This window comes from Neomonachus schauinslandi, chromosome 2, assembly GCF_002201575.2.
Source record: "Neomonachus schauinslandi chromosome 2, ASM220157v2, whole genome shotgun sequence".
Lineage (NCBI taxonomy): Eukaryota > Metazoa > Chordata > Mammalia > Carnivora > Phocidae > Neomonachus > Neomonachus schauinslandi.
In genome coordinates, this window is record NC_058404.1 from 76,162,833 (window position 1) to 76,176,699 (window position 13,867).

At 35.5% G+C, this 13,867-nt stretch overlaps 1 protein-coding gene across 4 annotated transcripts in view; it reads left to right on the plus strand.

The window, feature by feature from the left end:
- The window catches only part of LRBA (LPS responsive beige-like anchor protein), a 762,450-nt gene that overhangs the window by 138,771 nt on the left and 609,812 nt on the right, over positions 1 to 13,867 (plus strand). For all 4 annotated transcript variants that reach the window (XM_044912877.1, XM_044912874.1, XM_044912875.1 and 1 more), the window contains exons 14-16: positions 1,919 to 1,998; positions 3,320 to 3,382; positions 11,219 to 11,316. In XM_044912877.1, coding sequence (XP_044768812.1) covers positions 1,919 to 1,998; positions 3,320 to 3,382; positions 11,219 to 11,316 — 241 coding nt within the window. The remainder of the gene's footprint in view (positions 1 to 1,918; positions 1,999 to 3,319; positions 3,383 to 11,218; positions 11,317 to 13,867) is intronic.

Genomic DNA, 13,867 nt, shown 5'->3' on the forward strand with positions numbered 1-13,867 from the left:
GTTTTTGTTTTCTTTGGATAAATACCTAGAAGTGGAATTGCTGGATTGTATGGCAATTCTATTTTTAATTTTTTGAGGAGTCTCCATACTGTTTTCTATAGTGGCTGCACCATTTTACATTCCCATCAACAGTGCATGAAAATTTCTTTTCTCTACATTCACACTAATACTAAATACTTTTTGTCTTTTTGATTTTAGCCATTCTGGCAGGTGTGAGGTGAAATCTCATTATTGCTTTGATTTGCATTTCACAGATGGTAGTGATGTTGGGCATCTTTTCATGTGCCTGTTGGCCATCTGTATTGTGTTAGAGATTTTTCTTGTTTCTTGAGGTAGGCCTGTTTTGATGTAAACTTCCCTGTTGGATCTGGTTTTGCTGTATTTCATAGATTTTGGAACATTGTGTTTTCATTTTCATTTGTCTCAAGGTATTTTTTAATACCCTCTTTTATTTCTTTATTGTCCTGTTGGCTTTTTAGTAACATGTTTTTTAGTCTCTGCATGTTTATGTTTTTTTCCAGTTTTATTCTTGTAATTGATTTCTAGTTTCGTATCATTATGGTTGGAAAAGACACTTGATATGATTTCAGTCTTCTTAAATTTATTGAGACTTATTTTGTGGTCTGTCATGCTATTATTGTAGAGGAATGTTTCATGTGCTTGAGAAGAATGTATCTTCTGTTTTTGGGTGGACTATTCTGTGTATCTGTTTAGTGTATTTGTTCTAATGTGTTATTTAAACCATTGTTTTCTTACACATTTTCTGTCTGGATGATCTATCTATTGATGTAAGGGGTGTGTTAAAATCCCCTACTATTATTGTATTACTCTCAGGTTCTCATTTTTGTCTGGTAATATTTGTTTTATATATTTAGGTGCTCCAGTGTTGGGCACATAAATATTTACAAGTGTTATACCTTCTTGTTGGTTTAATCCCTTTATCATTATGTAATGCATTTGTCTTTTGTTATACCTTTTTAAAAAGTCTACTTTGTCTGATAAAAGTATTGCCAGCTCAGCTGTCTTTTCATTTCTATTTGCATGGTGTATCTTTTCCTATCACTTCACTTTTAGTCTGTGTGTGCGTATAGAGAGTGAGTCTCTTGTTGGCAGCAGATAGAGGGTTTTGTTTTGTTTTTTTACTCATTTACATTCGAAGTTGTTACTGACAGGTACATATTTATTTATTACTATTTTGTTAATTGTCTTCTGTTACTTTTATAGTTCTTCTCTGTTTCTTTTCTTGCTCTCTTTCTTTGTGATTTGATGATTTTGTTTATTGTTCTGTTTGGATTCCTTTTTGTTTCTTGTGTACCTATTAGAGGTTTTTGTTTGTGGTTACCATGAGCTTCATATCTAACAACCTATGTATGTAGAAGCCCATTTTAAGTTGGTGATTCCTTAAGTTCAAATGCATTCTAAAAGTACTACGTTTTTACTCTCATCTCCCAATGTTTTATATTTTTGATATCATATTTTAAACTTTTTATTTAGTATATTCCTTAATTATTGTAGATATAGTTGATTTTATTACTTTTGTCTTTCAGTCTTTATACTTGCTTTCCAAGTGAGTGATCCCCTACTTTTACTATATGTTTGCCTTTATCGGTGTGATTTTTTTCTTTCCTTTATTATTTCTAGTTATAGCCTTTTTTTTTTTTTTTGCCTGAAGAATTCTTTTTAATTTTTTTTTTAAAGCATGTTTAGTGGTGAATAACTTCTTTAGGTTTTGCTCATCTGCGAAATTCTTTATCTTCCTTTCAATTCTAAATGATAATGTTGAGGCATATGTCTCTTTAGGTGACTCACTTTTATGTTTCTCATAAATATATGAAAAAACTAGTAGGAAAGACAGCTTTATACTTTGCTTTGAGGTCTTTGAAACATTAAGTGTGTGTGTGTATTATTTTTTTCAAAGATGGACCACGACCTAATCAAAAAGAAATACTTTCTCTACGAGCATTCTTGTTGATGTTCATTAAGCAGTTAGTGATGAAGGTGAGTTTATACTACTTCTCCTTTAGCATATTCTGTATTTTAACTTATAATTTCACTTAAGATACCATCTTGGGTTTATTTACTCTTTGTAGGGTTATTAGGGTTACACATTGGAAAATACTCTGAAAGATACTTGATTCTGTTTTTTGTTCTTTATTGCACACATGGATGTACATCATTGCAGAATTGGAGATTGATAATTGTAATATATGTTATATGAATTTCTCTAGGGGTTCAAGTGGATTCATTCTTTCATTCAGTAAATATTTACTGAGTTTCTCTTAAGTACTAGGTATTATTGTTGGGAGTAGTGATACAGTAGACAACAAGACTCTTCAAGGAGGTTTCATTTTTAGTGGGCCTCTTGTACCTGACATTCAGATTTTGAGAAAAAATTACTGTGTATAAAGGTACCAGAAAGATGTATCAGCCTTTAGAAATTATTACATTTGTCCCATCTTATTCTGTTGTAGGTAAAGTAAAATTTATTATTTTTAAGGAAGGTTTTTTGGTTTTATAAGAGAGCGATGTATAAATGTATTTTATTTTTAATATTTTAAAATATATTTATTTTAGTATTTTATTATTTTCCTATGTCATTTTCTTATTTTTTAGAATTTAATATTATGTTAAGTGGGCCAAACTTTTAGTGTATCTTTTAGACTCAGATACCTTATTTCTATTTACAAAAAAACTTATAACTTGATTTTTGTGTTTTTTAATTTTTTTCTGTGTCTTTTTTTTTTCCTAATTCTCTTTCTTATTGCTCTTTTCTCATTGCAGCTTTGTGTTATCATTAATAAATTGATAGGATAGGTTGAAAATTTACATACTGAGTTCATATTTAAAAATGCAGTGTTTTCCTCAGGGAACAATACTACTCAGTTTTTAGTACCTGACCTTGTAACTGGTAATTTTAGAAGCTGTTCATTTACTCTCCAAATTTAATAGAAAAAAGAAATAGAAAAGCTGTCTTCTGTATTTGGTGGAGTGATAGGTGTGAATAGTACTCTTTTATGACGAATTACTGGTTTTCTTACTTCAGGATTCTATAGCTTTATTAGACAGCCTGTCATATATGGTTCTGAAAACAGGATACTTGATATCATTTCTTTGACTTCTTCTACACAGTCTTGATTATTGAATATCTTTAGTGTTTCCCCTAATACATGTTTTAAATTTAGATTCTGTATTATAGTATCTTTGTATATATAGCAGTTGACCAGGTTGATAAACGTTAAGTGTATTATTTACCTTTAAAAACAACTTTTTTAAATGCATGTATAAGATACTTTAAGACACTTATGTTATGTTTTTAAAGGATTCTGGAGTAAAGGAAGATGAACTGCAGGCCATTCTTAATTACCTACTCACTATGCATGAGGTAACATTTGAAATTTATATTTTGGGATTTTATTTTTTGAAGCTGCATTATGGTCTTTTTTTTTTTTTTTAAGATTTTATTTATTTATTTATTTATTTGACAGAGAAAGAGACAGCGAGAGCAGGAACACAAGCAGGGGGAGAGGGAGAGGGAGGAGAAGCAGGCTTCCCGCCGAGCAGGGAGCCCGATGTGGGGCTCGATCCCAGGACCCTGAGCTCATGACCTGAGCCGGAGGCAGACGCCCAACGACTGAGCCACCCAGGCGCCCCATGGTCTTTGTTTTTAAAATAAAAAAGTTAAAGTGATCTTTCATTAATATAACTATAATGGAGAGTAAGTGTACCTAGGAACTAAATCTTAGCAACTTTCATTTAAATACCTTTTATTACCATAAGAAGCTCTGAGAATAATCATGAAAAGTTTTAAAAAGTTTTGAAATTGGATCTCATTGAATTAATAAGAAAGTATGCCAAAAAGGGGGCGCCTAGGTGGCTCAGTTTGTTAAGCGACTGCCTTCGGCTCAGGTCATGATCTCAGGGTCCTGGGATTGAGCCCTGCATCGGGCTCCCTGCTCGGCAGGAAGCCTGCTTCTCCCTGTCCCACTCGCCCTGCTTGTGTTCCCTCTCTCGCTGTCTCTCTCTCTCTCTGTCAAATAAATAAATAAAATCTTAAAAAAAGAGTATGCCAAAGAATACCTTCATTGTATCTCTAGGAACCTGTGTAACATATGGGAAAATAGGTTATGAAAATGACTAAAAATGATTAGATTTTTAAATTCATAAAACAATCTTCCAATTGATTTTGCATGTTCAAATACTTTTAAGTCAAACAACTTATGGGATTTGTAATTATGTTCAACCACATAACAAAGGTTGAAAAATAGTGAAATGTTTGGGTTTTTTTTCTTTATTATTTTGCCCTGGGAGAATGTAATACACGCCAACGTAATCTAATTAAGTAATTGGATTAAGTATTTGTTAAGTAAGTAAAATTTAGAATTGATATAATTTCATGGAAAGCACAGCATTTCAAATGTTAATTTCATTTCTGTTTATAGTTCATGTCTTGTGTTTTAATAAGTATCTGTTATAGTGTGAAATAAATGTCTTTTTAAATCATCAATAGATGGGAGATACTGTTTTGACCTATTGCTCTTAATTGAGGTAGAAGAGTGGATTAAATTTCTTGTTTGGATCATATTTGACTCAAACCTAATGATTGTGCTTTCTTTTTCCTCTTGATTAGGGTATTTTGTTTGTTGATTTCCTTTACCCAATGTAATAGTTGAAGATTTTTCAACTGAACTTCCTGGTAATGTTATTGTATATGATTTTGTTTTTTATTTACTCTAACTCCCTATGGGACTGAAGTACTTTAAAAAAGAGAAACTGGAAATCATGGTGATCTTCCCTTTTCTCTTAATCGGTTAATTCAGAAATCTTTTAGGTCTTTCAAATAAACCTTTTCCCAAGCCTCGGTGCCCGAGCTCTAGATGATCTGCTTAGCTTACTGAAAATTAGATGTTCAAATAGCTGCAGTTCCAAAGCAGTGAACAGAAACTTACAGACAGGGCAACAGAGAAAACTAGCTCTTGATAGCTTCTTCCCTTGTCCTTTTTGAGTCAGTATTGCCAAGTTGGTTCTAAATATGCATACATACTGGAATAGTCAACCAAGGCTGTGTAGGATTGTCTTGGAATTGTTTTGGATTTCAGAACTCATATATGCTTCTGTGCTGTTCTGTCAGTATTATCAAGTTATACTACATACAGTAGTATGTTGCCTCGTAAACATTTACTGATAATCTCTATCTTCAATACTGTCAACAGATAGTATATGTCCTTGGTACCCAGGACCATCTGGCATGGTCCCAGACCATGTACCATGGCCATGCTCTGGCATGCCATACCATACCATGCCATGCCATGCATGTGTTAAAAATGGCCTGGGCCACATGCACATGGCATGCATAAAAATGCAGAAAAGTATGCTGAAGAAGACCGGCGAAAGAAGGAACGAGTTGAAGCTGTTAATATGGCTGAAGGAATCATTCATGACACAGAAACAAAAATGGAAGAATTTAAGGACCAATTGCCTGCTGATGAATGCAACAAGCTAAAAGAAGAGATTTCCAAAATGAGGGAACTTCTGGCTCGAAAAGACAGTGAAACAGGAGAAAACATAAGGCAGGCAGCATCTTCCCTTCAGCAAGCATCACTGAAGCTCTTTGAAATGGCATACAAAAAGATGGCATCTGAGCGAGAAGGCTCTGGAAGTTCTGGCACTGGGGAACAAAAGGAAGATCAAAAGGAGGAAAAACAGTAATAACAATAAATTTTGGAGTCGAAATACGATGCTTGGGAGTGAAGGGACTTCCTGAGCAGAAATGGGCAAACTTCAGTCTTTTACTCTGTTTTTGCGGTGTTCTATATATAAATTCCTTAATATGTAAATTTAGTGACAATTAGGTAATGATCATTTAATGAGAATTTCAACCATACAAAGTTCATAGTACTCTGTCAGTCACTTTTCAGCTGCATGTAAAGGGCAGGGGGGGAAGATGATTTATTGATCATTATTAAAACAATGTTTTGTGCTTTAGTAGCCATATTTTCAAGAGGTGAAACCATCTCTAAACATAATAATGAAGGTAGTCAGCCATAGACCTGGAATGAGATCATATGGGGATGGGATCCTATTCTAGTTTTTGAGAAGTACTATACCAGCCTGTATGTATAAGGGATTCTTCAACTGAGGCCTTGCTGTGCCATATTGGGAGGTAGGGCAGGAGTAGCTAGATCAATGGAAAAATAGCTGTTAGGTACAGTTTTAAAATAAGGTAATAGGGCTCCCTAACTTTCCTAAGGCATATTTTTCTAGCTATCTTCTGTCCTGTGTCAGGGCACTTGTGTCCTGGTTGATTTTTTTTTTTTTTATCCATTCTGGGTTTTTTTCTTTTTTAAATAAATATGAAAAGCATCTTAACCAACTGAGCCACCCAGGCGCCCTTGAAAAGCATCTTGATCTCTTGTTTTGAGGAGTGAGGCTCTGAGATTTAGCTTCAGGAATAGGATATGAATCATACTTCCCATTCCCTGACCTAAAGTCGTTCAGGTGGAATACATGATTTTCTAACACTGGCTCAAATACAAATTCAGGATTTGGAAGGGCTGGTATGATGAAAAAAGCATTATTACCAAGGACAGTCCATCAGGAATTGATTCTACATTTCTCCTGTTTAATCCTGAGTGAGTTGCCTTGTCCTATATCCTCTGATGTAGTTCTCATTAAATGCTGAAACCTTCAGAAGCAGAAGGGTCCTTCTACCAGCTGAGCCACTTCCTACAGTGTAAAGATGACAACCCGGACTTTGAAGGAGTGGATTGTGCAATCTTTGAGTCCCCATACCTGATGACAATGGCGCTGTCTGTTCTAGTAACCATAGAGAGATGTGTAACGCCATCAACAGCTTATCTGAAAACCAGTCCCTGCTGAGGATACCCCCCTGGGAGAACATCTGGCTCGTGGGCTCCATTTGTCTGTCCATGTCGCTCCACTTCCTCATCCTCTATGTGGAACCTTTGCCACTTATTTTCCAGATCACACCGCTGAATTTGACCCAGTGGCTGATGGTGCTGAAAATCTCCTTGCCTGTGATTCTAATGGACGAGACACTCAAGTTTGTGGCCTGCAACTACCTGAAACCTGGTAAAGAGTGTGCGCAGCCTGCCACCAAATCCTGCTCATTCTCGGCATGCCCCGATGGGATTTCCTGGCCGTTTGTGCTGCTTATAATGCCCCTGGTGATCTGGGTCTATAGCACAGACACTAACTTTAGTGATATGTTTTGGTCTTGACTGACAGTTTTACATAAAGAAGGTCTGAGAGCTTTCCCCCTAAGGTCAGGAACGCAGCAGGGATGTCCACTATCACCACTGCTATTCAACATAGTATTAGAAGTCCTAGCTACAGCAATCAGACAACAAAAAGAAATAAAAGACATCCACATCAGCAAAGAAGAAGTCAAACTCTCACTCTTTGCAGATGATATGATACTTTATGTGGAAAACCCAAAAGACTCCACCCCAAAACTGCTAGAACTCATACAGGAATTCAGTAAAGTGGCAGGATATAAAATCAATGCACAGAAATCCATGGCATTCCTATACATCAACAACAAGACAGAAGAAAGAGAAATTAAGGAGTCGATCCCATTTACAATTGCACCCAAAACCATAAGATACCTAGGAATAAATCTAACCAAAGAGGCAATGAACCTGTACTCAGAAAACTATAAAATAATCATGAAAGAAATTGAGGAAGACACAAAGAAATGGAAAAACGTTCCATGCTCGTGGATTGGAAGAACAAATATTGTGAAGATGTCAATGCTACCTAGAGCAATCTACACATTCAATGCAATCTCCATCAAAATACCATCCACTTTTTTCAAAGAAATGGAACAAATAATCCTAAAATTTGTGTGGAACCAGAAAAGACCCTGAATAGCCAGAGGAGTGTTGAAAAAGAAAAGCAAAGCTGGCGGCCTCACAATTCCAGACTTCCAGCTCTATTACAAAGCTGTCGTCATCCAGACAGTATGGTACTGGCACAAAAACAGACACATAGATCAATGGAACAGAATAGAAATCCCAGAAATGGACCCTCAACTCTATGGTCAACTAATCTTCGACAAAGCAGGAAAGAATGTCCAATGGAAAAAAGACAATCTCTTCAACAAATGGTGTTGGGAAAATTGGACAGCCACATGCAGAAGAATGAAACTGGATCATTTCCTTATACCACACACAAAAATAGACTCCAAATGGTTGAAAGACCTAAATGTGAGAGAGGAGTCCATCAACTTCCTAAAGGAGAACACAGGCAGCAACCTCTTCATCCTCAGCCGCAGCAACTTCTTCCTAGAAACATCGCCAAAGGCAAGGGGAGCAAGGGCAAAAATGAACTATTGGGACTTCATCAAGATAAAAAGCTTTTGCACAGCAAAAGAAACAGTCAACAAAACCAAAAGACAACCGACAGAATGGGAGAAGATATTTGCAAATGACCTATCAGATAAAGGGCTAGTATCCAAAATCTATAAAGAACTTACCAAACTCAACACCCAAATGGGTCCCCAAATGGGACACCCCAAATGGGGTCTCCTTTGTGTGAATTCTCTGTTGCTTGGTCAGACAGGAGCTATCCCTGAAAGCTTTGCCACACTGATTACACTCATAGGGCTTCTCACCTGTATGAGTCCTTTGGTGCCGGATGAGGCCAGCAAATGAATCACCATGCAGTAGCACTCACGGTAGCAGCGCCAACGTAATAGCCAATGGCCAGATAACAGAAAAAGAGCCATCCGCTGATCAGGGGTTCCTTCGGGTTCGGGGGTGGTTTATTCATGATGTCTAGATCGGGAGGGTTGAACCCCAGGGCAGTGGCGGGCAGGCTGTCTGTCACCAGATTGACCCAGAGCAGCTGGGCAGGAATTAAAGCCTCAGGAAATCCAAGGGCTGCTGTCAGGAAGATACAGACAACTTCCCCCACATTCAACGAGATGAGGTAGCAGATAAATTGCTTCATATTGTTGTAGATGGTCCGCCCCTCCTCCACTGCAGCCACGATGGTGGAGAAGTTGTCCTCAGCCAGGACCATCTCATACGCCGTTTTAGCCACTGCCATGCCGGAGCCCATGCCCAAGGCTTGCCATTGAGTATGCCATGCCTGCCAGCCTGCAGACATGGCTGCAATTACTATAAAAAATGCACACTATTTGTAACCTCCACTGCTGACTTTGAGAAAAAGATGTTTTAGGGTGTTCCTCTTTCCCTCTCCCACGTGAAGAAATAGCAAGTTCTCAGATTAATAAAGAATATATTAAAACATTTTACATTCTTTCCATAACTGCATAAAAAAAGGCAGCCTGAATACTTACAAGGAATAACGAGCTTCCTGCATTTTCAAAAATTAATTCTAATCAGAAAAAACATTTTCGAGAATACCTTTACAAACTGGCGTCCTAACAATGAAAGATCAACCTGTCTCACAGACCGAGTGTCTGCCCACCGTCTGAGATCAACATTAAAGGGAGCGATTCGTGTGTCTTTCATTATTTTACTTCCTGATATTTAAAATAGTTACATGAGTGGAAGCATATTTTATTTTTTGACCACCAAAATAAACTCTTTCAGCCTGACACTTTGAAGGTAGAGTATAAAAAGTAATAGAAAAAGCAGAACTGCATTATAAATGTTTTTGGTTCGAAATTTTATTTGAAATCTTTTTTTTTTTTTGTGAAATTTTATTTGAAATCTTAACGTTCCTTGCCTAGACAAAAACGTGAAACGAACGAGACAAAACACTATCTAACAGATACACTGAGCCTATATTTAGATCAAAAATATTTTTTACTGATGAACATTATTAAAAAATCTTCAAAAACGTAGCATAAAGGTTCAAGTCCTGGGATACTGAATTTATAATGCCAAGATCACGGGTGCCATGGAAATTCTCACACACACGCTCTAACGGCCAGAAGCAAGGACTACTCTGAGGGAGGCTGTCTTTCTGAAGAAGTGACAGCTACCAAGGTGTTCAGAGTAAGAAAAGAGCACATTATACAGGGAATTAATTCAGTGAACAGTAATCCACCCTGATGTCTCATGGAACATCATACGCTTTAGTTTCATCTTGAAAATGCATAGATTTCTTCAAGAAAATATAAAGATGGCAATAATCGGTTACTGCAACTTCATTTTATTTTCCTTTCTCCATCAAGTTTAAGTAAGAACAAAATTAGGAAGGACCACTCATATATTCTGTGACTTGTGGTAGTTTTCAAATGAAAAAGTAAAAAGGCAAGATTTCACATGAAATTTCTCTAATCTACAAAGCCAATTGGTATTTTATGAAAAGGCTTGTGTTTTGATAAAAAGTTTAGAATGTCTTTCCTACCGCTGGTACGGAATGTGGGTGACGAGACTGACAAGTACCAAGCTCTTATCTGCTACAGTGGTACACACTGAAGTACTCAGCAAATTATTTCTTAGTCACAGTAATTTTTTTTTTATTTGAGAGAATAGCTTGTAAGAAAAAAATAAACTTGGGAGTCTTCATCCATAGCACTATTTTAAAAGGATTTTGTAGTTTCAACAATATTTCCACTTGTCCATACCTAAGCCCTCACTTGTACTGGTGAAATAGAAGTTTTCCCTTTGAAAACACCTAAAAAAGCCTTTTAATTACAACTTAAACAAAATAGAAAACAAAACAAAACAGCAGCCCAAAGGCCATGGGCTTGGTCATGTACCATGGACCATCTCATCTGTACCAGGGCATCCTGGCCATTTTATTTTGCAAATAAAATCTTTAAAAAAAAAAATAAATTGGGAAATGATACATACGTTGTCTCCCAACACTGCCATCAGATTGCCAACAGTGATTACCTTATTAAAGGCTCTGATATGTTTTGCTATAAAAAAAGAAAACTTAGTTTCCCCTTTCTTCAATTTCTTGATGTATAAACCTCTGTCTAAAAAAAACCTATTACGTTAGATGTAGTAGATCTATAGGATATGTTTCAGGAAATCTTGATACTCTATACTATAAGAAGGATTATGTTTCTTTGATTAAGACATTTGACTATTTGGTGATGTGTATTTCGAGTTAAACAGATGAATATGTGTGTGTAAAGAACGAGCTTGTTAAAAACTATATATTGCTCATATGTCTATTTATTATTTTAAGTTACAATTTTTTTTCATTTCGGAAGTATTCAGTGTTCAAAAAGTTCTTTTTTCCATATTTAAAAAAAATTCTATTTTGATTTTAGGATGACAATCTAATGGATGTCCTACAATTGCTTGTTGCATTAATGTCAGAACATCCTAACTCTATGATTCCTGCTTTTGACCAAAGGAATGGATTACGGTAAGAGCTGTATATCAGGGATTTAAGTATATTTAAATTATAAGAGTTTAGTTTGGAAGTGATAGAAGATTCTTAAATATGGGACATACTACTGGATCATATATTGTAAATGAATTAAGGTATAAGACCCATTAATTTCATGTGTTAGTTTTTTGAAGAAATTTTAATTATAGAGGATGTGTTACTATTTAATTTGTAAAGACAGATCAGGCAAATCAGGTTAGTATTTTGTATGGTTAGTGCTGTTACACAGGTATTATAGGACTGAATTCTTTAGCAGAGTTATTTTTAGGTCCTAGGACAGTAGTACTCCTTTGCACTGCAAGAAAAGATCTCTCTGCTCCCTTTTAAACACTGCTACCTTCATCCCTAATCCCAAATCATCATTGTATTAGTCTACATGAGCTTCCATAACAAAATATCATAGACTGGGTTGCCCAAACAACAGAAATTTGTTTTCTTACAGTTTTATTTTTTTTGAAATATACTCTGAGAAACTAAGTCTTCTCATTGTGTTTAGACTATTTACGGCTAATGTAACTACTGATAAGGCTTTATTTTCACCTAGCATTTTATTATTTATTTGTCCCAGTGTAATTTTTTCCCTCCTTTTCTCTTTTCTTGTGTTCTTTGTATTTGAATTCCTTTAGTATTCTTTTAAAATTAATCTATTTGGTTTTATATCTTTCTCTGTGTAAATTTTTTTTAGTAGTTGCACAGAGATTTATTTCACAGTCTACTTTAATATTTTACCTCTTCAAATAAAATATAGAACCACTTCAACTATTTATCCCTTTAACCGCCATTGTTTGTTACTACATCTAATATATCACAAGTCTCTCTAGACAATGATACAATTTTTAGTTTCACTTGTTATATGTATTTTAAGAATTTAAGGGAAGAAAAATCCCTGTTTACACTTTTCCAGATAGTTATAACTTCTTTTATTCTTTTCTTCCATTCTGGAAGAACTCTATTCACATTTGTTGTTGAGCAGTTTTCTTGGAAATGAATTTTTAAATTATTTTTCCTGAATATAATTTTTAAAAAGATTTATTTATTTATTTATTTTAGAGAGTGCAAGGGGGGGGGAGGGTCAAAGAAAGAGGGAGAGAGAATCTCAAGCAGACACCCTGCTGAGCGTGGAGCCGGAAGCAGGGCTCCATCTCATGACCTGAGATCATGACCTGAGCTGAAACCAAGACACTCAACTGGACCCCCCAGGCGCCCCTCTGAATATAATTTTATCTGGCCTTCATCACGCAAGGTTATTTTTGCTGCATATAGAATTCTGTGTAGAATTCTACTTTTTTCTTTTAGTACTTTAAAATATTTTTCCATTGTTTGCTGGTACCCATGGTTTCGAATGAGAAATATATCGTTATTTAAATCTTTATTTGCTAAATAAAATGTACTACACTTTTGTACTTGCTTTCAAGACATATTCTCTAGCTCCCCATACAATTTCATTGTATTTTTCTTCGTGATTATCACCAATTTTGAGACGTTTTGGGCCCTTATTTTCCTATTTTTTGCCTCAGTTATATCTCTCTCCCTTTACTTTGGGTCTCTAGTGACATGAATATTAGGGGTTTTGATATACACATCCCTGAGCCTCTTTTGAGTTTATGTCAATCTTTTTCCTTTGTTCTTCAGATTTGATAACTGTCTGTTGATATAGAAGCTTGCTATGTGTGATAAACTTGATCTTCAACTTTATGGACTTTTTGTTTGCTTTTTCTATTTTGGTATTAAGCTCATCTCATAAATATTTTAGATTTGTACATTTCAGTTGTATAATTTTAATATGGTTAATTTTATACTTTTTTTGTTGAGAACCCTATTTTCTGATACTGTTAGACTGTGTTTACTTTTACCTTCCAGAGCATATTTATAATAGCTCCTTTAATATCTTTGTGTCATAATTACAACAGTTTGCCTATCTCATCAGCATTTGTTCAGTATCTTTTCCTGTGAGAAATGGTTATATTTTCTTGGTTCTTTGTATGTTGAGTAATTTTTTAATGTATCCTAGACATTGTGAATGTTATCTTTTATAAACTATGTGTTTTGTTAAAATCCTCTAACTAATGTTGACATTTTGTTTTATTTTATTTTAGTAAGAAGGGTCAGACTGCAAGTTCTACCTATCCTTTGTGGGTAGGGGTTCCAAATGTTATTTATTGTAAAAACCTCTCTTGTCCTGCTTTGTGTCTTTGTTGCACATAATGCACTCAGCGATTAGGTAGAGAATTGGGTGATAATTCAAAATATTTTTAAAATTAATTAGTTTATTTTTATTTATTTTTTTTAAAGGTTTTTTATTTATTTGTCAGAGAGAGAGAGAGAGCACAAGCAGGGGGAGCAGCAGAGGGAGAGGGAGAAGCAGGCTCCTTGCTGAGCAAGGAGCCCGATGCGGGACTCCATCCCAGGACCCTGGGATCATAACCTGAGCCAAAGGCAGACGCTTAACGACTGAGCCACCCAGGCATCCCTTTTTTTTTAATTTAGAAAGATTTCACTATTCTGGTCTGTGTCTGCTCCACACAAG